Below are 27,404 nucleotides of genomic sequence, written 5' to 3' on the forward strand. Positions count from 1 at the left end.
CTTGCTTCTGTCTAAAACTTTCTAAACCAGAGTTAGCTCTTGTTTTGCTGTATGGACAACTTATTTATGCTGAGATGAAGGAGGAAATTTTATAAAGTATATCTATCAGAAAACCTGGCAGAGTTCTGTAGTCAGGCGTACAAAAATAATGAATTTCCTTTCAATATGGGACAATGAATAAAGTGAAATTTTCCCATCTACTTTGCAAAGATTATAAGAAGTGCTGCAGTCATTTCAGTGTGCAGTTAAAGGAAAAACCCAAACCAAACACAACAATTTCTGTTTTCCATTCAGTAACAATGCATCTTCCAGGAACTCAATGCTGATGTTAGGTACTCTCTAATAAATGACTTAACTGTTCTTTGATTATTATGGATGTTTGTGGGTATGTTACTGAGACTGCTTTTATGATAACTGTGTGTATTTGGTACATGTGAATTCTAACCATAGAGAAACATGCATATCTGACTCCAAAAATGGAGTACAAAGTGTATGACAAAAATAATTAAATTTTTAAACCATAATTAGCCCTGACACTGACATTCTTGGTTAGTCAAATATGAAAAATTTTTAACAACATTTTATGAAGTTATGTAAATTACAAGCTGTAGTATTTTTCTTAATATCTCCAAAATTGCTGTTGAATGCAGGAAATATACCATCTTCAAATTATTTGAATAAAAAATATTAATCCAAAGCAAATTATAGTAATTTCATTAATAAAGCTCATCTTTAAACTTTTGTCATCTATTTGTGCTTAAGTGCATAATTAGCTATTTTGAGATTGTTAATTTGGTTTATAAATGCTTCAGGTGCCTAAATAGCAATTGACTTTTGTACTGGTGTTTCTGATTTCTGTTTATATTGGTGTACTTGTGTGGCCACTCGGGTTCTTGAGAACTATTGCTGCTCTATAAAGAAATTTCCAGATTTATAAAAAACTAACTCTTGCTTTTACATGAGCTAAAGATGGCATTAAGCAATCTAGATTGGTGCTAACAGGCCTGCTCTATTCCTCTGAGCTCAGTGTCTCCCCTTGGTGCCACCACTCATTCTGTGGTGCTGGGAGAAATGTCACCACATCAGTAGCAGTGCTGGAGAGGGGCTGGGACAACTTTTGACAGCCAGTCCTAAGTTGGGCTGAGCCTGTCCTGAAGCTACGTATTTGGTTTAAAAAGAGCAATATCCTAAAAGCATCACCTTACAGTGTTTAAGTATAGAAATACTCTGTTCTACAGAGATGAAATACTTAAGTTGGAAGAAACCTCTTAGAGATCATCTAGTTTAGCCCTTGGCTCAGAGCCAGGGGTTTGATGATAACATCAAAATAAGTAAGGTTGCTCAGAGCTTTGTCCAGTTGAATCTTGAAGATCTCCAAGGCTGAGTTTCTTCTTCCTCTATGCGCCTATAACCTCTTCTGTGGAATAGGTTCCTTGCACCTCCTCCTCTTATATCTCTCTAAAATTGGCTGTGCTAGAGGTTCTTAATTGCCTCACATCTTTTTGTTGTGTAGGTCTGACGAGTTTACTTCTGCTTTAAGCAGTCTTAGGTGGGTGTTATGGAAAGGACAGAAACTTACAGACATCCAACCTTCTCCCCTCACCAATCTTTCTAGGATTAAAATGCCCAGTTCCATGTAGCTTTTCCTTGAATCTCATTGCCCCCTAAACAACTAAGTGACCTTCTACTGGTTTTTGTCTGTCTCTTCTACTGGGTGCTGAGGGGGAGAATTGCATACAGTACTCAGATACAGCATAATGAATTCTGACTGCTGGGGAGGAACAAGGTCCTTTGACTTGTCTGCACTTTTGCCACTGCAGCAGTGGAAGCTGTTGGCCAGGGTCAACCCAAACACCCACACAGCTGTGTGATCACTCTCCTCTCCCTTGGCATAAGGAAAAAAAAGAAGGAAGGCAAGAAGACTCATGGATCAAGATAATGCTGTTTTAATAGGGAAAGCCACAGCTTACCCACACTAGCAAAGTGAAAAAAAAGAATTAATTAATTCCTTCTCAGTGGGAGGCAGGTGTTTGACCACTTCCTGGAAAGCAGGGCCTTGGCATGCATTATGGTTGTGTGAAAAGAATCATAGAATTATTTAGTTTAGAAAAACTTATAATGTGGTTGTGTCCAACCATTAACACTGCCAAGCCCACTGCTAAGCCATATCCCTAGGTGCAAAATCTAGAATTTCTAAATACCTCTAGGTATGGTGACTCAACCACTTCCCTGGGCAGCCTGTTTCAATGCTTGACAATGCTTTTGATGAAGACATTTTTCCTAATAGCCAGTCTTAATCTCTCCTGGTGCAACCTGAGGCCATTTACTATTGTCCTATTGCTTATTACCTGTGAGAAGAGACTGATCTCACCTGGCTAAAACCTCCTTTAAGGTGGTTGTAGAGAGTGTTGCAGTCTCTCCTGAGCCTCCTGTTCTCCAGAAGGAGAGAGAACTGCAGTTCCCTCAGCTGCTCCTTATGAATTGTGTCCCAGGCCCTTCACTATAACCACACTTCTAAAGGTTTTAACAATAAAAAGTTCAGACAAACACTGTCACAACAAATGACTGCCCCTCTTCCTCTCTTCCCTGAATTTTTACTGCTGAGCACGGCATCATGTTACATGGGATATCCTTTTGTTTGACTTTGGTCAGCTGTCCCAGCTGTGTCCCTTCTCAAGGCTTGTCCACACCCAGCCTACTCACTAGGGGTGGGGACATGGTAGAAAAGAAGAAAAGCCCTGATGCTGTGTATGCCTTTTTCAGCTGTAAGAGAACCATTGGTTTCTCTTACTAATGAGTGTTACCAGCACTGGTTTAGCTACAAACTCACAGTGCAGCCCTATAAGGGCCGCTGTAAGAAAGTTAACTTCGTCCCAGACAGACCTAGTGCAGCAGCCTGGAATGTGATTGACCTTCACTACCACAAGGCCCCACTGCTGACTCTCAGTTTCTTGAGCCCCACAGTTTTCCTAACCATTAGTCCCAAATCTCATGTTGTGGATGTGTTATTCTGTACCACTTGAAAGACTTCACAACTGTCTATGTTCACTGTCATGAGATTCCTCAGCTCAGTCCTTTAAGGTGTTGAGGCTCTTCTGAACAGCACTTCTGTTCTCTAGCACTGGCAATCACTTCCTGGGCTCATGTCAGCTGCACACTTGATGGTAGCGCATTCTAACTTTGCTTTCAGGTCATTGGTGAAGATGCTAAACTGTATTAGCCCAGTATTGTCTCCTGGAGACTGCCTAAATGCCTTCCAGTTGGATTTTTGAACCACTGACACAAGCCTTTGTGTGTGGCTGTCCAGGCAGATTTTCAGACACCTCGAAGTTGGTACTTATCCAGCTTGGTACAAGGGCTGCCATGGGAGGTGGCATTGGGAGCCTTATGAGAGTCAAAGTAAATTACATCTGTTAGTGTCCTTCACCCCCAAACCCACCTGTTTCCTCATGAAAACTTGCTAAGTGCAGTTTGTACTTTGCAAACCTGTGTTGGCACTCCTCAATAACCTTTATTTTGTCCAAGATGAGGTTGATTGTCATGCATCAGGTTCTTGCCCTTTTTTTCGAGATTAATAAATGCAGCCTTTATACTGCCTTTCTGTAGTCAGTTTTCTTTGGTTATATTGGAATTGGAGAATGGGTGATCTCTTTGCATTAGAAATACTTGTAGACTGTATGAAGATTACACTCCTGCAAAGCTGTATTGAGAAAGGGGAAGTGTGAGAGGGAGAATTCAGCACAAGTCACAGACAACCTGGAGTGTGCTGTCTAAAGGGATTAGACCGCAGCTGTATGAGTTCCACGTATTTTTTAAAGTAAGAAGCAGACTAAAGATAGATTATTGAGACAGCAAAAATTGCATCTTTTTCCCTGTCTGTTGACAGAGACACTGTTTTTCTAAGCTTTGTATTTTAACATAGCTTTTGTTTTGTTGTTGTTAAGCACTTAAAATGGTATCAGGTTGACTGGCAAACCTCGTGCCATCTGTTCTAACAAAAAGTAGGCTGACTGTTGGTTTATTCATGCAAGGGTCAAAACAGGGTTACAAGGACTAAAGCCTTGAAGAATTCTAAGGTGCTAATTTGCAACATGGAAGACCATTAGTACAGTGTGAAGACTGGATTTTGGTTAGGTTTTGATTAAAAAGGCAGTTAGAGGAATTAAACTTCAGATCCCTTTGAAGTTAAGCAACTAATCTGTTTGCATTAGAAACATCAGCAGACTGTATAAAGATTATGCTCACTTCTGTAGAAAGAAAAGACCTTTTAGAACTTTGTTCTTCAAATGGTTTGATTTTGAAGTTTGTAGCTGAAGATGCATTTTCATATTAAAAATCACGTGTTGAAGGTTTTTATATTGTTTAGATACATGAAGTGTAGAATCAAAATGTATTTTCAAAGATTAGTAGAAGCCTAATGTTGAACTTTCACACATTTATTTTTCAGGAGCTGGTGAATCGGGGAAAAGCACAATTGTCAAGCAAATGAAGTAAGTGTGGTGAGATACTGTGATAAATGAATATTTTTTTAATTTGGATAGAGGATTTATTTTTTTTTTCTCCCATAGGATTATCCATGAAGCTGGCTATTCAGAAGACGAATGTAAACAGTACAAAGCTGTTGTCTACAGCAACACCATTCAGTCCATTATTGCTATCATTAGAGCAATGGGGAGGTTGAAGATAGACTTTGGTGATCCAATCAGGGCTGTGAGTATTGAAATGCACACACAGACATACAGCTGAAATATCCATACTGTTTCCTTCAGAAATCCTTGTGAGATACAGTGTTTGATAGCTAAATGCCTTTGGTCTTTGCATGGCAAGGTGACCCAGTCAGCACTGGGTTGATTCACAACAGCTATTTGATTTAGATGCTGTTTTCTGAATTCTGTCTAAATTTGGAGAACTAAACATCTTAATCTTAAGAAATCCACAGTCATGTCTCTATTTGTATGGACTTGTGGGCTATTAGGTAGGTCATTTAAGTTAGACATCTTCAAAAATACAGCTTAAATAGGGAGGCATTTAGTTACTGCTGCACTGTACTGCCTGCACTTCTCTATTGGGTCATAGACACAGCAGTGCCTGAAACATTGCCAGCTTCTGAGCTGGATCCTGTTTCATAATGATTTACAGTGTTGAGGACTTCATTTTGCTCAAAGACACATGGACATGGACCTACTGCTGGGATTCTCTTTTTTCATGATACTAATCCTGGGATTTTTCCCAAGCAATGAAACCTTTTCCTAAACTTTTCTGTATGTCTTCCATCTTACTTTGTCTAATGTCCTACGTGCAGAGCTCTGATGAGTTTATTTGCCATCCCACCTGTTGGTATCTCCAGTCCTAATCCTGTGCTGTTAACCTGTGGTGACCCTGATTACATCCACATCTGGTCAGGCAGGGAGATGTTCAGAATATCTCTGTAAAATGCTCAGTTTATGTGTTTTTGCTTGTCCTCTCATTACAAGAGTCTATACAGTCTGTGTTGCAGGGCTGAAATTGATCCCGAGAGTTGTTATTCTGAACTGCAGTTAAACTTGGTTCAGGATGTATGCTTTTATCTCCTCCCCACAGAAATCAGTCACACTGTGGGATGCTCGTCAGTACTGGTTTTGAAGCCAGAACGTGTCATATTGTGGCTGTCTCACAGGAAAGATGGAGAAAGGATTTTGTTGTTCGTGAGCATGTTCATATTCATAAGTATACGTGAGGTAGTCAGAGGAGTATTTTGTCATAAGTTCTTTCCATCACTTTAAGGTGGAATTACAGTTTGGGAGGAGAGAAGAGTTTTTAAATATTAAAAACAGTATGTAGGTTCTTCATCCTTGACATTCTTCAAGATTTTATTGGTTGTTTGAAAAGTAGTTTATAAATGTTAGACCATATTCATTCAGTAACCTTGTGAAATACAGTACGTATGGTTGTTATAAGGAAGACGTTTATAAAATTATGTATAGTGAGTCATGAAGTTGTATCTGAAGTCTAAATCTGATTGACAGCTAATTATAGTCATTATTTTATGTACATACACTAATTCTACCTGATGTCTCTTCAGGTGTAAGCATAACTAGTAAAAGCTTCAGCTTCATTGGTTCTTCCTCTCCACATTTGCTCTCGTGTTTGCTGTAGTGTGCCCTTAAGACCAAAGTTTTCCAGAGCACTGCCAGTATTTCACTGCTTGTTAGCTCAGTGTTTGTGCACTCCTCTCTGGAGTCTGGCAGTTAATGCTGGAAAGAGGCAGATGGTAGACTTCTGTTACTAAATGCGTAGTAAGAGAAAACGGAGGAGGAGTAAATTTAGGTGTTAGCAGATAAAATGACTAACAAGAAGATTTTGAGGGCTGTGTTCTATATGATGTCAGTTTTAAGTCATCCGAGTTTCTCCGCTTCAGAGAGCTGTATAAATGATGAGGCAAACTTGTGTCAGGAACAATCTTAAAATAGCTGTCCATCCCTTTATTTAGTCAGGTCTTGGTGGTCCAAGTTCTTTTTTTTTCAGAGGAACATTGCTATGGAACATTAGCACTAGATGTTAGTAGTAGTATGTTTATACCTCAATTATTTTCAATTTTGTTTTAATTTTGTTGTCTATTGCAGGAAAAAATACCTCAAAATTGTAACTCCTGGTGTAAACTGTTACATTCGAATTATTTTTCTTAAATTTCTGAGGGTTTTACTCTAAATGGGGTAAGGTTCTTTGAAAATCACATACTCTTATTTCTGTCATAAGACTAAAGGTAGAGCAGTGAGTTGAACCTTCTCTTTTTTGCAGTTATTGAATCAAGGAAGCACAGATAACACCAGCAGGTCAGCTGTAAATCTGGTATATCTTTCTCTGTGCTATAGGACAGAGAAAGTCTTTAAGTTTAAGTAGAAACTGTTTTGAGAAGCATTTAGTGATTGTGCTTCAAGGGACTGTCAACCACTTTCTGAATGTGAGATTTGCACTAGTTGGAGGGATGTTTAAATCAGTTTTTTTACATTACCTTATGTATGAAATCTGGTTAAAAAAGTGACACCTGTAGAGGAAGTTGCTTTATTTCAGTATAACTAAAGGGAAGTATCTAGCATTAATTAATAATGAAAATAGGATTTGATTATTGCATAATGCCTCGCTTGTGGTGTCTGTGCTAGCTGCTATTTTAGCAAAAGGAAGATGGGGTAACAGAGACCATTTTTCATTTTAATGTTTGGCCTTTTAAAAAGCTGAAATCAGTTCTCTTGTTCTACCTTCCCTTTCTCCACTCCCCTGTTTTAGAGCATGAAGAGATACATGAAAGTCAGACCATCTTAGGTATAAAATGTCATCATCATTTGTGACAACAACTGTCAGTTTCTAAGCCGTTTCCATCATGTGTCTTAATATATTGTCTCCTCTTAGATTTGCTGCTTTTGTGAGTTGTAGGTCCTTGCATTTGCATCCACAACATTCAAGACCAGAACTGTCATTCAGGTTTCTTTTATGCAGGCATAGTGTTCAAATTAAAGCCCCTGAAATTTGACTATCCAACTCTTTGATCTTTACAGTTCTGGGGTTTTTATGTAATTATCAGTACAATCTATGACATTTTTATTATTTGTCCACAGTTTGTTCTTTGTACGTATAGCAATCAGTATTTTTGTTTGACAAACGTTCTTTTAGATTTCAACCAACTCTAGCTTTCAAAAGACACTTTCAACTATACATGAACGACCTGTTCTTCATCTGTATACCTAAAAATGTATATATATATGTTTAAATCTCTTCAAATTTGGCTAGAGTTCACTGAACTGCAAACCTTTCATTTTCAGCCTCTGAAATTCAGTATTGCCCAATTCATCTGTAAACAATTTCCCTGTTACCTCACACAATCTTTGATTATTTAGGTCTACAGTGGACAATATCTTTAGAACAATCACTACTTTCTGTGCTTATCCTGGAAAACTTTTTTCCCCCCACAGCTTAGTGTTGGAACAGCAAAGTGACAGATTTTTCTACAGATTTGCATATGTATCTTCACTTACTGTTTTATGAGAATAACCTTATATGTTGCCTTTTTAAATCCTCCTCTCTCTTGAAATATTTTCAGTTCCCAGCTGACATGTCTGAGTCTCCCTTTTCTCCTTCCTCCTTTCCAGATCCATTGTTCTCTTTCTTTTAATTGCTGGACAAACAGTACATGCTGTGGGTAGTAGTTACAAGCTGATTTTTCTGGCTGACGTACCTTGGCATTGGATCGTGTTGTGCTAATAACCAAGGTCAAGCAGCAACCCACAGGAGTGCTAATGTGGGTCTTCCCTGTACCCATCTGCTGTCTTTCCTTCAGTGCCGTACAGGTCTAAATATAATAGAAATACTTTGGAAAATAAAATACTAGGTTTCATTGCTCAGTCAAAATTGGATGCCACTGGTCAACTGCTCAAATGCTCATAAAGGGGAACGATGGATTTACATCCTCTACTCCATTAGTCTCACTCTCAAAGCCAGTTATATAGTTTCAAAATCCAGCATTTGCTCTTAAAAATCTTCATATCTGCTTGATATTGGATTCCCAAGAGAACCTGGTCTTTGTAGAATAATTAAGGTAATAGATATTTGTAGCTGATTTAGCTGGAAGTGTTTTTAGAAGTGTTTTTCTAATTCTTGATGCATGATTTGTGAAGAAGTGATTATTTGTCACTTTCAAAGTCATGCAATTAATTAAAATTAAGCAATTAATGTGTTTTCTTCAGTTGTTCAATATACAGCTACCCTTCTGAAGTGTCTAGTCTGTATTTTTATCCAGTACGTGGTATTTTATGAGCAAATATGGTTAACTTTAGGTTTGAGCACAAAATGTTACTACTCCTGTTTATAAAAACCTTACTCAAGTTATAAACAGACCAGAAGCTTTATCAGCTAATGATAAATTCAATTTGCTAGTCTTTTTCTGTTGTTGAAAAATGTGGGGATTAATATCCAATGCAGAACACTAAAATAAATTGTTTTCTTTGACATTTTTTGTTTGATTACATTCACATTTGCCAGGTTAAGTAGTGCATTTGCTGACTGTAGTTCTTAGGTGACAGTACTTGTGTTGTGTTTCTCAGTATTTCTCTCTTCACCCTGTGTTTACATGCTGAAGGATGATGCTCGTCAGCTCTTTGTGTTGGCGGGAGCAGCAGAAGAAGGATTCATGACCTCAGAGCTTGCAGGAGTTATCAAGAGACTGTGGAAGGACAGCGGGGTTCAAGCCTGTTTCAACAGATCTCGAGAGTACCAGCTCAACGACTCTGCTGCCTAGTAAGTACAGTGAGACACACAAGATTCTCTTGGCCTTCTACATAGTAGCTAAAGCAGTATGAGGTGTCACCTTTGACAAATTCCACTCCCACGTAGAAGAAAACCACAGAAGGATCTGGACAAAGATAGTGTCTGCTTGGGTCAAAGTGCTGCAGCAAAGCTTTGTGGTTGGAAAGGAAATGGTGTAGTGTAATTATGAACTTATGTTCTGACCAGGTGTCTCGTTCCCTTAAAGAAGACAAAGATTGATTTAAGGTTCTTTAATAGGTTTTGTATTACAAAAGCATGACTGAAGTACCTTTTTAGTATCTGATTGTGTCCAAAAGATGTGATGATGTGACCTGTATCTGTATTACCAAGCATACTACTTTCTTTTGTAATAGAGTTTTTTCCTATTTCAACATTGCTATGTTTTCATTGTTAGTTAATGGTCTCTATTGGAAATGTGTTGAGCCAAGAAACAATTAGAATGTATCTTTTATGCTAGGGCACTTCAGTAAGAAAATGAGATATTAAGGAGCTAGGAAGGCAAAACTAAGATGGTGTGACAGTAAGTAATGGTAAGTCAGTCAAGGAAGAGTCCACTAAAGAAGATATAAGATGGTAAAAAGTGGCAATAGCAGTGATACTGCGTTGTAGAGCAATTTTTAATGATTCTGAAGTATTTTGTAGTTGAAGTTTTCTCAGTTATACGAACTATTTTCCTTATAAAGCACTTCATTTCGAGACACTCCCCTGTGGTAACCTCCTGTGTTCTGTTATGTTGTTTTAGACAACTGTGACTCAAGTTTCATAATAAACTGTTCTTCTGGCCATGTAAATGTATCTGTACAATTGTTAACTTCTTGTTACACAGAAAATAGAACACAATGCCTTCCCTATTTACTATGGGAAAAGTACAAGCAAGAACTGTATAGTTTTTTGGAAACACTGGGCTTGGCCTACATTGCAAGGATTTTGGCAATGAAAACATACTGATTGTAAAAAATATGTGCAAGTAGGAATTCTCAGTAGGAAGTTAATTGTTATGTATTAGGCATTTTCTTAGGCACATTAATTCTGGCCAAAGCACTGAATTATTCTTTTTATATTTGTTATCAAATAGAGTGATTTTGGGCTTTGTTTATGGTTCAAAGTAACCTGCAGTTCAGTAGGTTGAAAAGATTAGGATGTTCTAATTAGTGCTAATAACATTGATGTATATGGAACCTTGTTTGCATTTCAGAATTTCTAATGAAGAATTATTTGTAGTGGAATAAATTGCATAAGTTTTGTTTCATCTAGGATGCAATATCGTTGTGTCTCAAAAGCTTATTTCGAAAAAACTTGGAAATTTAGGTGGAATACTGAGTCTCGTGTCTCAGAGAAAAAATTTATAAAATTCAAGCACAGTCTAATGAATGGACTTAGAACTTCTGTAATTCTTTGTAATTATTTTATTGCTGTTTTATAAATAACTGAAAGCAGTGTTTATTTTTACCTTTAGTTACTTGAATGACTTGGACAGGATAGCACAAACCAGCTACATTCCAACTCAACAGGACGTTCTCAGGACTAGAGTGAAAACTACAGGAATAGTGGAAACTCACTTCACTTTCAAAGATCTTCATTTTAAGTATGTAAATCATGCTGCATGGTTAACTGTCCATCAAAAGTTCCTGTAAAATTGTGGAATATGGCATTCAATGGTGTAATTTCACAAATTTGTGTAACCATGTAACCACAAGTTCACAAGTTTGATTACTTCTCCCCTACTTCTTATGAAAAAAAGAGAAAAAAAAGTTCTTGTGCCTGACTCAATTTTTAGAAGACGCATGAGAGTTGTTGGACCTCCAATAAATGTTTTGTTATATTGAAAATGTTTTGTAAGGATACTTTTGATATAAATTAAAACTCAAAACAAAATACTGCATTTTCTGCCATGTTAAATAGCTGTTCTATTGGATTCTTGTTTTAAGTTGTGTTGGAGAACTGGAAGCTTAGAAGAATTTGCTGGTATTGTATGAAACAGTAAATCCATTTTCCCAAAGAGCTGAATTCAAATATGTCCTATACTTTAAGGTAGTATTTTGGAGATGAAATAATGTAACTTTTAATTTTCTGTGGTGCAAGATTGAGAAAATAATGATAATATTCTGAGCACTTTATGTCTAAAGACATAGAATCACAGAATGGTTTGGGTTGGAAGGGACCTTAAAGATCATCCAGTTCTGTCCCCACTGCAGGGGACAGGGACCCCCTCCATTAGACCAGTTTGCTCAAAGCCCCAGCCTGGCCTTGAACACTTCCAGGAGTGGGGCATTCATAATTTCCCTTGACAACTTGTTCCAATATCTCACCACCCTCACAGTAAAGGATTTCTTCCTAATACCTAATGTAAAATTAAACTCTTTCACTCTGAACTCATTCCCCCTTGTCCTCTCACAATATGCTCTTGAAGTTTGCCCTGATGCATGTGCAGCATTCAAGGTGAAAAGACAAGATAGTGTTAACCATCAGCGTACTCTACTTCCTACTGATGAGGAAGAATGAGAAGAAAATCAGTAAAACACACATTAAAGATGAATTTAGATTTTGCAGAAATTGTTCAGCATGTCTGTATTATACATTTGCTTCATGTCTTCATGGAAAATATTTTTCTCATGGAAATGCATGGCAAATACTGAAATATGGATACTTCAGGAAAATCATTACTGTGGAAATGTGTTTTGTTCCCTTGTTTTAGAGTTTAAGAATACAAAACTTGTATTAATCCACAAAAGAATAGCTGATAAATGGTAATGAATCTTTTGCAAACCTAAAGAGAGTAGTTCTTAGCCAAGCCTGAAGAGAGGACTTCAGTATTCTCAGGAGCTCTCTATTTTCCTGTGTTTCTTGTTCCCTCCTATAGATGAGTCCAGTCTGTACAGATTTTTGGGACTGTACAAGGACCATATGGTTACACTTCTGTAAAATGTGTCTTTGAGGCAGGCCTGTGGAATTATTTCTCTGAAATGTGGTACATTCAAACACCTGTACCTGTGCCTTAGGCAAGAGGCTTACTGACTTATTGGGAGGGTTAGAATAGCACACTCTTACATAACCCTGAAAAGAACTTTTGAGATCGTCCAAACACATGAAAGGCTCGCTAATACTAAGACAAGGGTACATAAGTATGACTAGCTGCACAGGATCAATTTCTTTCATTATCTTTTCTTTCCTGTTCTTCTGTGTGTGTTAAGATTCCTTCGGGTTGGGCCTCCATTCAAGGCTTCTCTATAAAGCAATTTAGATTCCTTCAGGTTGAGCCTCAGTTCAATTGCTTCTCTGTAAAGCAATTAGCATAGCTTTGATTATTGATTCAATCCAAAATGCAAATAGCGAGTCATCTTCATCCTGTTTCTATAGACTAGTCCAAAAGTTGAGTCTGATTATTTATTACTTTTGTATTCAAAGAACACTTTTTTTGTAGAAGTGTTAATTTTTCTGGAAAATCAGGTCTCAGTATAAAGTTATAAAGCATAGCATTAGAATTGACAGAAGTGATTACATCTGAAAATTTAAGGGATGAATTAAGATATACAAGCACAAAACATATTTTATGGGTACAGCCATTGCTAATTATTTGAGAACTAAGTAAGAGTAGTTGATGGCTGGCTCATATTTGTAAAGGGTGATACCCAGACTTCCCATCCAAGATTCTTCTGAAGGTAAGGAACACCTCTAGGAAATCCTTTTGTCAGCAGGACTAATCTTTGAAATGTTTTCAACATGACATTATCTCAATGTAGAACATTAAAAGGGCAGTGAGCATTGTCACTTGTGCAGTATTTTACCCAAGTAGAAGACTTTGTTAGAGGTTACAGTATTTCTGACAGTTTTCCATCAGAAAACAAAGGGTCTTTCTTTTTCTTCTAACTTGTTTCCTTCTCTACTTGTTTTTACTGGTTGTTTTTTTCAAATTAAAACCTAGCAACTTGGAACACTTGAAGATATCTAAAAATAACAACTGTAATTGAATCTCTTCAAGTGCAATTTATAGTGTTTCTGTAGTGCACTAACATTAAATCAGTAGGGTTTTTTACCTGCCCTGTACTTGCAATCTTACAACTCATGGAAAACAGGAAAGAAGGATAATAAAAAACACCAGTCAGCTTCAGTAAGTGTGTCATATATGAGACTTAATTGCATTTCAAAAAATGCATTTATTGAAGAGAAAAGGAGGGTTCTTTTTTACTATATAATGCTTATTTTTTCTTCTAAGATAATCTCCTAAAAATATCCCATTTAAACATGGCCAGTTGAAGAGTAGATTTAAGTTGTAATTTGACTTAGAAGAGAGAGGAGCTAAAACTCACGAGGACTGACAGTCCACATTGTTGATCGGTATCTTTTATTATGATGGATGTTTTAGTAAAGGAAACTAATATTTTTGTTATACAGATTACAATTAACTTTATTAATGAAATATGATACTGTAAATAGTTAATTTTGTTTATCTTTCATCTCATACTTTCTCACGTTCTCTAAAATGTATAGGAAGACTTTTAAGGCTGTATTAAAATTGAGGTGTATACTGAGAAAAATAATAAATGTTATAGGGTTTTTTCCCCCTCTTTTTCAGATATTGTTCTCAAACTTACACAGCTGATAATTCCAGATTTTGTTGGTTAATATTCAGAAAGCTACAAACTCCAAAGTTCATCTACCGCTTTTTACTTCTGTTTTGCAGAATGTTTGATGTTGGAGGCCAAAGATCAGAGCGGAAGAAGTGGATTCATTGTTTCGAGGGTGTTACAGCAATTATTTTTTGTGTGGCACTAAGTGATTATGACTTGGTCTTGGCTGAAGACGAGGAAATGGCAAGTACCATAATGTTGAAGAAGGGAATAGTTGTTGGACAGAAGCTAAGCTTGGAAGGAAAGCTATAAATGGGTCTTTTGAAGTATTACTGCTTTATAAGATGTGTGGGATTTGTGCAAAAGGTCTCAGTGAAATGGTGATAGAATTCATGCTTTTGAGTTTCAAAGTATTTTCTCATATTCTCAGAAGGAATACTAATAGCTACACTTTTCATATTCTAAAAGAAGCATAAATTAATGAGGATACATTGTCAGTAATACACATTTTAGTCTCTATGGATGCTAGAAGTACATAGTAAGAAATTTTTTTACTTACCTGTATCTACTTTACCACATTTTGTTTTCCTTTCCTTCCTCAGTCTTCAGTTTTTGTTTCTTTCTAACTGTGTTTCTCCAATCTCTTGTCTTAGCTGCAGAAATGTTTCTCTTCCTTTTCCTTTCCAACACCCTCGGCTCCTTTCTCCTCTTTCAAGAGTTTACTCCTTCCGTGTCACTGTGCACAGGGTGCATTTTACTATCTTGAGTGGTCTGCAGTGATGCTTACCTCTGTATGTGAATCATTAACAGACTCTTGTGCTCTTCCTTGTGTTCTGCAACTTTCTATAAAATATAATTTGGGGAGGAAAGAGAAATAAGAAAACCTTTCAAGTCAAATATAGTCAAAGAAGGTCATAGCTAGCATCCTGCTACTTAAATGACTGGAACTTGGCCAAAGTACTTACATGTTGGAGTATTTTTCTACAGAGTTAAATATTATGGTAAGAGTTAAAATACCTGCTTACTTGATTCTCTAGCTTTGTAGAACTTTTTTCCTTATTCTGGAATATCAGCTAGGTGCAGAATTTATTTTCAATTTCCAGAGGATCTAATCAGTGTTAAGACAAATTCAGGTAACTCAGCAATTCTTGTAGAATATCTGTACTGCAAAATGTCAAAACGCACAAAAAAAATCTGAAATATCAAAATCTTAAACCTGGAAATGAGAAAAAGTAGTTGCTTAAACCCATCTCATGGAAGTGATCTTTGTGGTAGTCTTGGCCTCTCTGTATTTCCCTGCGGTAAAATGTGATTCTTGTTTGCTAAAAACTTAGTTTTGTAACTGCTTCATTTGTAAGTAATCAAAAATATGTATCTTTATTTTACTACTTAAGTCTGATAAAATAGAAAGTGATGGGTTTTTTTTCAATTACAGAATCGGATGCATGAGAGCATGAAATTGTTTGACAGTATCTGCAACAATAAATGGTTCACAGACACTTCTATTATTCTATTCCTGAACAAGAAAGATCTTTTTGAAGAAAAAATCAAAAGAAGTCCTCTCACTATTTGCTACCCTGAATATGCAGGTATTGGAGGGATGCAAATGTCAAGGTTTTTGGTTTTGTTATTTTTTTGTTAAAATATGTAATTTTTGATGCACAGATCATGAGGAGTTGTATAACTCTAGCCATCTGAATTATTTATATGACCTGAAATTTAAGACGGGTTGTTTTGATGGATGCCAAATAAAACAATACTTAAATCTTTTTAACCAGGTGCAGTAGTGCTGGTCCACTGATAGCATTTAAATGTTACTGCTGCAACTGTTCAGGTTCATTTATTTAGCCTGTTCTTATTTCTGATGTTCTTCTAGTTTTACACTTTGATATAAGTAGAAATTCCTGAGATACATGAGAGATATTTGAACAGAGAGTGTACATAGATTTTGACTTTGTGACTTACTCAGGAAATAGACAGCAAAAGAGCATGAATTCATTTAACAAGCCTCAGCATTTTTATTGTATCTTCAGACAGAAAATAGCACGTTGGAGGTAAAAAGCTTGGGAGAAATGTGTATGCCAAGTTTCTTTAACTGAGTGTGGGAAAACCCCAAACCTTTTAAAAACATAAAAAATGAAAGCAAGTAACTTAAATGAAGGAAACAAAATATCCTAAACTGGGAAAGTGATGGGTCATTAATGAATTGTTCCTCTGGCACTGAAGTAAATGGAAAGACTATTTCTTCACCTGGAACTGAATTGAGTGCTAAGTTTTTAGCATCCAAAAGATCTCTTTCCAAGGTTTTTTTAATGGTATCTTAAAGCAATGGCTCTGGAATTTTTCTTCTTCACTTTTAGGTTAACTGATTCCAAAGAACACCTTCCTTCAAAGATAGTGTGCATCTTGTTTTTCCTCTGTTGGAAACCAATTTACTGAGTAATTTTTTTCTTCTAGGGTCAAACACTTACGAAGAAGCAGCTGCTTACATTCAGTGTCAGTTTGAAGATCTGAACAAGAGAAAAGACACAAAGGAAATCTACACTCACTTCACGTGTGCCACAGACACAAAAAATGTGCAGTTTGTTTTTGATGCTGTAACTGATGTCATTATTAAAAATAACCTTAAAGACTGTGGCCTCTTCTGAGAACAGACAAAGGTTGTTAAATGGTAAATTACATGCCTGAAAACAGGACTTGAACATTTGGATTATGCCCATGCTGTGTAAAACCTGCATAGATATACTTAATTCTCTTTTATTTTATTTTTAGGTTTGGAGATCGACTTCGCACAATTCTAATCTGATTCTTTTCAAGGTGAAAGAAGTACAAAATGCATTGTGCTCAATGATAGATCAGTACTGTACTTGCCTGTTTTAACAGCTTTATTTATGTTTGTCTTGTAAATTTAAGTAATTAGTTAACACTGAGATGTCAGTTGATTGTATGTAAACTTACAATTGTAGTAATGTATTTGTATAAACGTTGAACGGAATATTTTAGTAATTTGATGTCCTCTAAAACATTCCTCTAAAATTTCCATGTTTTATGAAGATACTCTTAGAGGAGACAGACACTTTTTGCCTTTGGATTATTTAAACATCTTGTAAAATTAAATTTTCTTTTCATCTTAAGGGTGCATGCTGCCTTATTCTTTACTTTTGTTGGTAATACTGTATATGACGTTAGCTTTTTTGATATTTAAACAGTCTCATACACCTTCTCAGACTTAAAGAAACATAACCAATAAACTTGTTTTTGCCTTAAGTTTTGAAAAAAAATCTTTTTATAAATTTAGGATAAATGCAAAGATTATTTTAAAATTTAAATGAAATCTACAATTTATGAAATCCAGGCTTGCAGTTTTTGTAGTGAAGATGTGGCAACAGTGGGAAATTGATTTTTAAGGGTCAGCTATCACTGAGGCTGATGGAAATGCAAAAAAGAAGTTAAAGGTTAAAACTATTCATACCAATAAAAAATGATGCTGTGGTCTTTACTCAGTGGAATGAATGGGAAAATTACTTTTGGGGTATTTTAAACAGACAGAAAAGGCTGGACTTCAGAGTAAAGTTTTTTTCTGCTTACTTAAAACATAAATTCTTGTTCTCCTTAAACTTTTTGCTATTTTCTGGTAATAAAACTGACAACTTAATAACCATAGAAGTATTGGGTTCTCCCACAAGATAAGGGGGCTTCAGAGGTTAAAGCAAATTCCTGTTGCGTATGACAAGAATCCTCAGTGTTCTGGGTAGGATGTTTTAGTGACTTAGAAGTGCTGATTCGTTAATTTCCTCTTTAATTATAGCCTCACAATTTCTTATAAGTTAAAGATGATTTTCTTCTGGTTATGCTTTCATTTTGTGATTTGCTGTCTTATGTACATCTATTGCCTTAGGGATAGTGCCAAAATTGATTTTTTTAAAACAGATTTTAAAAGGATTTTAAGCTTCTAACTGTAAATAAGTTGATGGTTGTCTTAAATGTGTGTTGTCATCTAGAAAACATGAACGTACCAAACCTGGAGATACAATTTTCTATAATTGTTAAAATATTTCAGGCAGCTACAGTACACCATAAATTCGTTGAGAAGTAAATAAGTCTTGGAGCCTGTGGCTATTTTTCTATATTAACTTAGCATTTATGTTCTTAGAAATGTTCAAAATATTGAAGTCTTTGTTCTGTTGTTTAATTTTTGATTGTGTATGTGTTTAAGTTAGGCCTCTGCTTGAGTGAAACTTACCTGCCCTCCTCATTCTTTAATGCTTTCTTTGTTAGGTACAGAATAGAAAAATGCATTTTAAATGAAAGATTAGAAAGGAGATAAGTTATTGCTGGAGGTTGTTAAATATGTTGATCCATTATGAGCTCTTTCAGCAGTTATGGTAAGCAATCTGTATATCCTGGGCTGCTTTTAATTGTGCTTTACGGTTCTGGTTATGATTTTAAATTTCACTGAACTACTTTGTGGATTTGTATTTACACCTACGTTCCAGCTGGTTTTTGTACTTAATGTAAAACAAAAATTGGGATTAATCAAATTAAATAAATCTAAATTTTGTGCCTTGCTTGAAAGAAATGTTTTTCATTAAAAGTGCTGATGGAAATCTTTTTGCATCCATTCTGTGGAGGTAACTAGGTAGTAAAAATGGGAAGATAGGAAGTCAGGAGTAAATGTAAAAACTTTCTGCTAGAAGCATTTTTTTATTAATATTAATTATTATTTTTCTTAACACCTTCAGTCGGAGAATTTTTGGAATTCTGTAGTTCAGGGTTTATGAAGTATTCATATATTAACACAGAACAAAACTGTGAAGTAATTGGGCTTGCTAGTCCACAGATAATATTTTTTTTTTTCTGACCTGATGCATGTTCAGCAGGAATGTTTCCTTGTAGAGATGCTGCACTGGTGAATCCATCTTTATCCAGAGAGAAAGTTGTCAGCCTAGGCCACTTCTCTAGGAAAAGCTACAAGAGGGTTTGCATGCAGTTATGGTGGGAGACACACACTTAATTTCCACTGCAGCTGTAATAAGGCTCCACATCCCTGTTCCATCAGGAGCCTGCTTCCCCATCAGAGCACTGCAGAAAATGGAGGAAATGCTGCAGGTACACCCCTGTCTAAGGGAGTCAGTCTTGGCCCTCAGCAGCCTAAGCTCTTCTCTCTTCCAGTTCCCCATTCCTCTGATTTCTTCATGCAGAGTGAGCAGGCAAACTGCTTTCTCTAGCATGACACAAAGAAGTTCCCTCTATTACCTAAGAAATTCCTTCAGGCATTTACATTCCTTGTAAATGTAGTAAATGTAAAAAAACAGGCCTTTGGGGAGACCTTCTCCAGCCCTATGGTCTTGTACATGTCTGTGGTTGGAGTCTCTCAGTGAAATGCAGCTGTCATTAAACATTTAGTTATTTTTAAAAGTCTTAACACTGTAGAGAGGTGGTTTGGAAAATTTGTTATTTGGCTTCATTATCACACCTATGGAATCTGGAGGTAATTGGATGTTAAATGTAGTAACCTCTCATTAACTAAAACAAGGTCCAGGATCACAGCATGGGAACAATGTAGATTTGCTGGATTGCTGTTTCTGGTTCCATGTAGGCAATTAGCCTAATGATTTAAAATCTACATAAAACCTTAGGGAGCAAAGGAGATCCATCTGCAGCATGCTGAACAGCATGGTGGCTGGTGTGCATTCAGAATTGGGGAAAATTAAAGGATAATTGTCTATTTCAAATCAAGCAAAAAGGAAACCCTGCCAAGATGCTGGCTATCCTACTGTGTGAATGTGTCTTGAAGTTGTTATACTTCATGACAGTAACTAAGATCCTGTGGGTCAAAGAGTAATGCCGGTGTTGTAAGCTTCAAAGCCTTGACTATATTTCATTTTTTAAAAAGTGCAGAAGGTGCAACAAGAGTCTTTAAGCACCTCATCCTTGAATTTCATAGCCTGTGGAAGTGCACTCATGGGCCATGAATGTGGAAGGCGAGACTGGTAAAAGAGGATCTTAATCAGTCATGGACTGTAAGCAGTGCTTGTAGTTTTTGCAAAAGTGTAAAGTGTTTGCACTCTGTTGAGCAGCAATATTGAAATTTCAGTTGCATAGGTGCAATAAAACCATTTTGTGATTTTGTCTCTGGAGTTCTTGCAAAGAATCTGGCTTGACGTAGAGGGAACTAGGACCAGAGGTTTTTTTAGTTATATTTCCAAGTCATGAATATATGCTTAAAAATGGCCGTTAAAATGCATTTATCAAGCTTTTTGTCCTTAGTGTATTTAGAAGCAGTGCTTTGCAAAGGTGCTTCTGGCTGGTTTGCTCTGCTTCTGTTTTTGTTTTTGTAGTAGTGAGAAGACTGACTTTTACCTGACGCAACACAGATCAGGATTATTGAGCAGTTTATTGTAGGAGTAATTTATTTGATCTAAGGCATAGTTAGGCTTATTTTTAGAAGTGCAGTCAATAGGTTGAGATCTATATGGGGTAATGTAATGCTATATCATTTTTGGTCATACTGCCTTCTGGGTATTAGACAGGAAAAATTGAGCCCACAGTGTAAAAATACACTTCTGTAGTAGAACTATTTCTCTAGTGCTATGTGTCAATTCTGAAAGGAATTTCAGAGCATCTGTTACAAAAGAAAAGATTATGCATGCAAGGATGTACTGATAAAAATGTGCTATCTGAAATTTGACTCTTTTTAATTGCAGTGGAACAAAAGGCATTTAAAACCAAGTATGTCCTCACTGGAAGTCACTGCAGCTTCACAGAACTAGCTGTTCCCAGCTACCTTAGTCTTCCTCCTTTTCTGTCCTCCCACTAAGAGAAGTTTAGGTAGAGGTGGTGTCACTGTGCTTTCCCTCACGGGTTGTGCTATTTGTGTCGACATCTGAGGAATGGGAACCTTGAATCGTGCAGAATATGCTGGTCTGTACTTTCTTTTGCAGAAAGAACATGCAGATGCCTGATGTAAGATTATTATTAATATGGTAATGTAAGAATATGCAGATGGATTAGAAAATAAGTGTACCTGAAATTGCATGTGTTTGTATTGAAAAGCATGAAGAAAAGTCTAGGAAACCAAGAACCTGAGCAGGTGAAGCTTTTTTGTTCTGTAGTTTACAGTTCTACGGTGAACCATAGTCTGATCAGAAGTCCTTAGAACATGACACCAAGCACATCTTAAGTACCTCTTACCAAGTGTCCTCCTGTCTACAAAATCAGAATGCACTGTGAGACAGTACAGTACCAATGAGTGATAGGGAAACACATTGCAAATAGAAACATACTTTTCTGCATTTGTCAAAATAAAGGAACAGTTTTCTTGACTAAAATGAATAAACCATCTATTTTGTACATAGTTTCATAATAATTTGTCTCAGAAACTTACAGCATCTTCCTGTAAAAAATATATGGGGAGGTATGATCACAAACTTTCACTCTTCCTTTGTTCCAGTGCCGTGATTCTCTTGAAACGTGATGAAAAACCCCCAACCCACAAAATGGATTCTAAAAATGCTGTGAAACTGTCATCCTGAGAATGTTAAATAGTTTTAATTAAAAAATGTTAATACTTGTCCTGTAAGTCAGGATTTTTATTTTGATAGATTGAAACAGAGATCAAGCTATTCCTGTTTTGATTCCATAAATCACAAACTTATAATACCTTGTCTAACTTGCATCAAGAGCTTTATTAAAACACAGATTTTTTTGTGTGAGAATGCTATTAAATTTGACTTGGTGTGAATTGCCAAAAATTATATTTTAATTTCTATTAATAACAATTAAAAGTGAGAAGGTGAGTTCATTTAAAAAGACCAACAAACTATAGTTATCAACTGCATAATTTAGAATGTAAAACTGAACACAGCCACCAGAATTGTGATTTTATTGTTGTAAACATTAGAACATATGTTAAAAATGTGAATTTGGCCTGTAGGTCAACAAGGATATTATATTACTTTATATCCACTTTATAATGATGGCCTTTCTACTATTTTTGGCATTTAACAAAAATGTGATTTTAATCCTTCATAATTCTAGACAGATAATTGAAAAAAAATTTGAATTTGTTAGGGACTGCACATGATGATGAGTACCTTTGATGAGATTCTGAAGTTGTTGCATGTAGATTCTGCCAGTATCTTTTATAGCCGAGTTATGTTGGTTTTGCTTAAATGTAGTTAGTTTGCCTTGTTTTTCTACCTATTAATTCTTTGTAAAGTTCTCAGTCTTTGGCCCTCTGACTCAAGGAATGGAAGAAAGTAATAAATTCTATCATCAACTGAGACCAAAAAACATCAAGATTTTTATAGTCTGTTGGGCATGTATGAGATTAATGTTCTGGGAAAGCATTAAAGCAAATATTCAGCAATGATCTTCACAGCTCTGTCCAACATTTGAAGAAAGCAGCTTTGAGAGTGTTGTGGCATGAAGTTGTTTTTTGGTATGTTCTTGCCTGCTTTTGTTATCTGGAGCTCTAATTGTGAGACAGTTACAGTGAGAAGTGTGCAGATGCTCAGCTACTTGTCCTTTCCCAGGAGAAGCTGTTGATGTCTGTGTGTTAAAGGCTCAGCCTGATCTTCCATATGTTGAGGGAAAGGGTTCTGAACTACTCAGCAAAAAGAAATGGGTGGGAGGCACCCTGATCCTCTTGGAGAGGAGAGAGGTAGCACTCTTCAGCAGAGTGAAGAGAGGTAGAGGAGGAGGGACACAGCTGCACTTCTGATGTCTTGTATTAAGCTTGTATTTGAATGCTATTGAGGCTTAATACAATTTTACAATTAGGGATGATGTATTTGGGTGCTGCTAGGAGACAGCTGTTGGTATGTTTTACACTTAATCTTGGAGCATGTTGTGCTATCAGATTCTCAGTACTTCAAGATCTTTCTTCCTCTAGTTAAAAGCAGTGCCAGGAAGAATAGTTGGCAGAGTAATAGTTTGCTAGTCTTGAAAGATTTTTATTTTCACCACCAGAAATTTTAGTGTTGCAGCATTTCAAAGATGATCTGAAAGATAAATCGTGAGGTTAAATGAGTTTTATATTGTTTTAAATATTAAAGTGCAGAGACAGGAACAAGCTATTTTATATCACTTCATTTTTCCCCAAGTAAATCTGTGAAATGAATACAGAACTCCAGGTGCTCTGTGTGAGTCTTCCCAAGTCCAATGTGGAAATACAATGCTTCCTTAGGCTGTAAGAGAAGCAGAATGCAGCATTTGTGTCTCCTGTGGAATTTCAATAAAGAACTGATAGCACTTCCTGATAACACTGGTGGTGTTAATCCAGTACACTGACATCCTTGGCAAAGAGGAAAGAAGTACTGGAATGGTATCAAAGATTTAGGACCCTGAATTACAGGAGTACAAGTGTTCAGGTCATCTGAGGCCAAACTGATGGCTGCTGCAGATGGGTTGTTTACACAAACTGACTTTCACAGAAAGCTTTGGAAGGAATTACCTGTTCCATCACCTTAAAAGGACTGCAGAAAGCAATGAGCAGTTCTACTAGAAGTGCATAATTTGTTTCACTTTGATGTTCAGCATTTCAAGTGAGTTAAAAGTTTTTCAAGTGATTGCCTGTCAGCTGGCATGGGCTAATATATTTTCTGAGCATTTGGCAAATGCAGTGTTGTTCACATTATTTAAAACAACAAAACATGGGACTTCTGAGAAGTGGGGAAAGCATGATCACTAAGGAAATAAATTGCAAAATTAAAATTGCATATTAGGTAACTAAGACTTGCATTCTTCCAACACACACATCATTATGTTATGCCAGCATCTCAGACACTCAATTTTTGAAATAGATCTATGCCAGGTAGCATTTCTCATTGCCATACTTTCTACAGGAGTGAGGGGATGATGGCACTAATAGTGTTTTCTAAAGTCCAGTTGCAAGGATGTTCAGCTGGCAGTTGGGATGCTGAGTCTCAAACTCAGTCTGATGTTTGAATTACATTTGGCCCGCTGAAATCTGAGAAAATCTTTTATGAAATCTGACATGGTGGGCAAGTAAATATTCTGAAATTGTTATTTTTGCCTTGTCATGTTGATTTGATTTCATTTATATGATACTGACCTCCTGCAAGGACTAGAATCTGTGTCACAGTTACCAATACTAATTATTCATTCCTTTGCAACAAATGTCTGTGTCTTCTACTCAGTAAAATTATTTCAACAGAAGGTCTCACCCTTACTCAGCTCCTTGCTCTGAACTGAAGCTGAACTCTGTCGCTGTCCAAGGGAGGACCTGAGCTGGTGGTGCTCTGTTGTGTGAGAATGTTGCTGTCCCTCCTCTTCACCTTTGGATGATAACAAAATCATCCTTTCAGACTTTTTTTCCAGCACAGAGAACATCTTATTTATAATAGTTCATAACATCTAATTCAATTTGAAATTAATCATTTTTTGAGCTACCAGCTCAAACTGACCTGGTCATCCTTTAGCTGTTTCTCTTTCGAGCCAGATGGATTTGGCCTGAGGAGACTTTCTGTATAATGCATTTTGAGTCCATTCATTCTTGCAGTATTTTCTTGCATCAATTTCGATTCCTCCTTGTGTATCTTGAATTGTGAAGTTATTTATAAATGAAAGGGCTTTAAAAGTGGAAAGCTTTTTTTTTTTTTTTAATTTCCTTTTGGTAGGATGGATGGGGATGGAATACGAAATGAGTGTTTTACTAAAAAATATCAGTTTGAATCATCTCAACACGCTTCAAAATTTTCCATTCCTGAAGATTAGACATTACCCGAGAGGCTTGTAGATTAGTAAACAATTTAATACCCTTTTTTAACAAAAAAAACCCCCAACACCTAAAAAAACCAAAAAACCCACCAAAAAACAGTTGAAAAGAAAACTGATAAAATACTAAAACACTAAAACCATTTTTTGCCTCTGTTCTGTTTCTGGTCAGACAAGAGTAGTTAATTGATGGCTTCATTAACTCATAATGCCATTAGACCAGGGGGAGACAGACAAAAATCAGAATACTGTGTTCATTCTGAAATAATTCAGGTAGCTTGCTGAGGAAAGTCTGAATGATGAAACAGGACTGCAGGAGTTTAACTGGATAATGGAACACTTTTAAATTCCTGAATGAAGGCATGCAGCTTCCTTGCAAGGTATTTGTCCCTTGCCTGAATTGACTCTAACCAAAGGCTGCTGTGAAAGCATTTCTTCACCTCATTGCCAACGACTATTCTGCTTTAAAGCCATTAATCTTTGCTGTGTTCAAAAAGAGACTCTTAGAAAGTCAATTTTCCAATGGCCCAGGAGGTATAAGCTGGACTTCTAAGGCTGATCTTTCTTATGAGCTTTGTTCTGGAAGGCAAAATTGTAGTTAATGTGTCTACACAGCTTCTGTACCTTAAACATGGCAAAGTGATGTTTATAGCACTTCATTATACCAAGGTAAAGTACTTTGTTAGCTGTTCTGTCAGCACACCTCTTCAGCTGAATTCTTTGATTCTAGGTGCCCAGTGATGCTGAATTCTTTGAAAGAGAAATGCCATAAGAAGTATGGTGAAAAGGTACAATCATTTATCCTCTTATTCTGATTAATCTTTAATATCTGATTAGTTTTTTTATTGCTGTCAAACAACCTGGAGGTCATGCCACAGAGAATGATAATCCTGAAGTAGCATCATCAGAATGTATTTTTTCACTAGGATGAGTTTGCTTCTGGTGCCAAAGACTGTAGATAAATGGAGGAGCTGGAGCTGAGTGACAGAACTCGAGTTCTGTGGGATATTTGGATAGCTTTGTTCAATGGGTCTTTGCTTTAGATCTGCCTGCTGCTCCCTGGAGAGTCTTCAGCTCAAGAGGCAGGTAGGTAGTTTTGTGGCCTTGGTAGTTTGTAATGCTTTTAAAAAAATTCATCCTGTCTGTTGGAAAGTTTTCCTTCATCACCATCTCTCCTCTAGAGCTACGATCTTATGCAATATATGGAAAATGCCTCAACTATACTAAGGTTTCTCATTGTCTTGCTATGGGTTGAAATATTTAATGGGTCTAATTTAGAGGTCTTTTCCCTTCTGTGGTTTCCTTTTTACATTTTTTTCTGTTGCACTCTTTTCTATGTTCTATAGTACTACAGCTGTGTTTAAGATACTGTTAAAAAACCCCACAAGTACTTACAGTCTTGCTGATACATCAATTAATATGGACATGATAATTGTTTCCTCTGCAGTTTAGAAATGTCATGCATGTTTTCTTTTTCTGTTTTAGTACTGCACTTGAAGCCTTGAGTGCTTTTTAAAATTACTCTTTAGTGCTTTTCAAAATTACTTTTTAGTTCAGGCTGCCTGAAATCTCTCAGTAGTTTAACTTGGGCCATTATCAAACACATTTTGATAAATGCTGAGTAGTGCCATGAAACTGTGACCAGTGTGTACCTTTCAATTTCAGGGCTTTTTGCCCCCTTTCTTGTTACTTGTCTGCAGCTACAATAAATGCACTTGCCAAGGGATGAATTGATTTAGGGGAATTTTTATTAGGAGAGGGAGGTAACAGGAAATGTAGTGAATGGATCTTGGGGAAGAGGAAGCAGCTGGGGGTGCTGGTGGCTGTGGGATGGGTTATAGCTGAAAAATAAGATTTTAACATCTGTTTTGTGAATGCTATATTTAGTGTTTTGGAGAGGAAGCAGAGGGAAAGAGGCTGTCAGATGTACACTGTGGAAATATAAAGAATAAACCCTTCTAAAGCAATATAGAATCCTTACGTGCTTCCTCTTCTGTAACAGCTTCCTGTGATGATTACATGGTCACTTACCCAGCCTCTGCCTGTCCTCCGTGCAACTCCTGAGCTACATGTCTTACATATGATTGAAGAAGTTTTTAGCACCTGTTTCTGAGCACTTGCTGTGTTGTGTTCTTACATGCTTTATGCCCCACTATGAACTGTAATCATGTGGCTTTATTTGGGTTGGTACTTACAAAAGTGTTTTCGGTCACTCCTACCCTGGTGATGGAGCAAAAACTCCTGGCTGCCTGCGGTTTTAATGTTGGGAGACACAGCTGGTCAGTCTGACCCGAGGCAGTGGAGTGCCAAGTGTGAAACCATGCTAAATCAGGGATGAAGCAGTGATGCTCCAAGGTGAGTTAGAGGACTGCCAAAACCAGACTTTGTAGATCTTTCCCATTTAAAGTGAACAAACTCATCCTGAATTGGAAGTTGCCAATCAGAAGTTGCCTCATTTCCTACACGAATGCCTGCTCTGACCACAAATGCAGACCTCTTTTTGCTTTGTTTCCATAAATGATCATTTGAGGTGAATTATCTGGAGTAGCATTTAATGAGAATAAGACATGGATAGTATTTAATTCCCCACAGTTATTTGGGACATGTTAGAAGTCATTTCATAAAGTGAGTCACTGCCGAAGGAGTCTGAAGCATGTGCAGGGGATATTGTAATTTACCAGTCAGACAGGGTTTCAGTGCAGTAAATAACCTTGAGATGTTACCTTGGTCTGGAGAGGGATACAAATCCTCTTTAGGAAAAAAAACCTCACAAACATCAGAAGACGTCACATTTCATCC

At 36.7% G+C, this 27,404-nt stretch overlaps 1 protein-coding gene across 1 annotated transcript in view; it reads left to right on the forward strand.

The window, feature by feature from the left end:
- GNAI1 (G protein subunit alpha i1) overlaps positions 1 to 24,666 on the forward strand; it is a 39,866-nt gene extending 15,200 nt beyond the window's left edge. The window contains exons 2-9 of the mRNA XM_063396973.1: positions 4,448 to 4,490; positions 4,569 to 4,710; positions 9,110 to 9,267; positions 10,754 to 10,882; positions 13,979 to 14,108; positions 15,301 to 15,454; positions 16,323 to 16,536; positions 16,638 to 24,666. Coding sequence (XP_063253043.1) covers positions 4,448 to 4,490; positions 4,569 to 4,710; positions 9,110 to 9,267; positions 10,754 to 10,882; positions 13,979 to 14,108; positions 15,301 to 15,454; positions 16,323 to 16,513 — 947 coding nt within the window. The 3' untranslated portion in view covers positions 16,514 to 16,536; positions 16,638 to 24,666. The remainder of the gene's footprint in view (positions 1 to 4,447; positions 4,491 to 4,568; positions 4,711 to 9,109; positions 9,268 to 10,753; positions 10,883 to 13,978; positions 14,109 to 15,300; positions 15,455 to 16,322; positions 16,537 to 16,637) is intronic.
- The last annotated feature ends 2,738 nt before the right edge of the window (positions 24,667 to 27,404 follow it).

Source organism: Prinia subflava, chromosome 4 (genome assembly GCF_021018805.1).
Source record: "Prinia subflava isolate CZ2003 ecotype Zambia chromosome 4, Cam_Psub_1.2, whole genome shotgun sequence".
Classification (NCBI taxonomy): domain Eukaryota; kingdom Metazoa; phylum Chordata; class Aves; order Passeriformes; family Cisticolidae; genus Prinia; species Prinia subflava.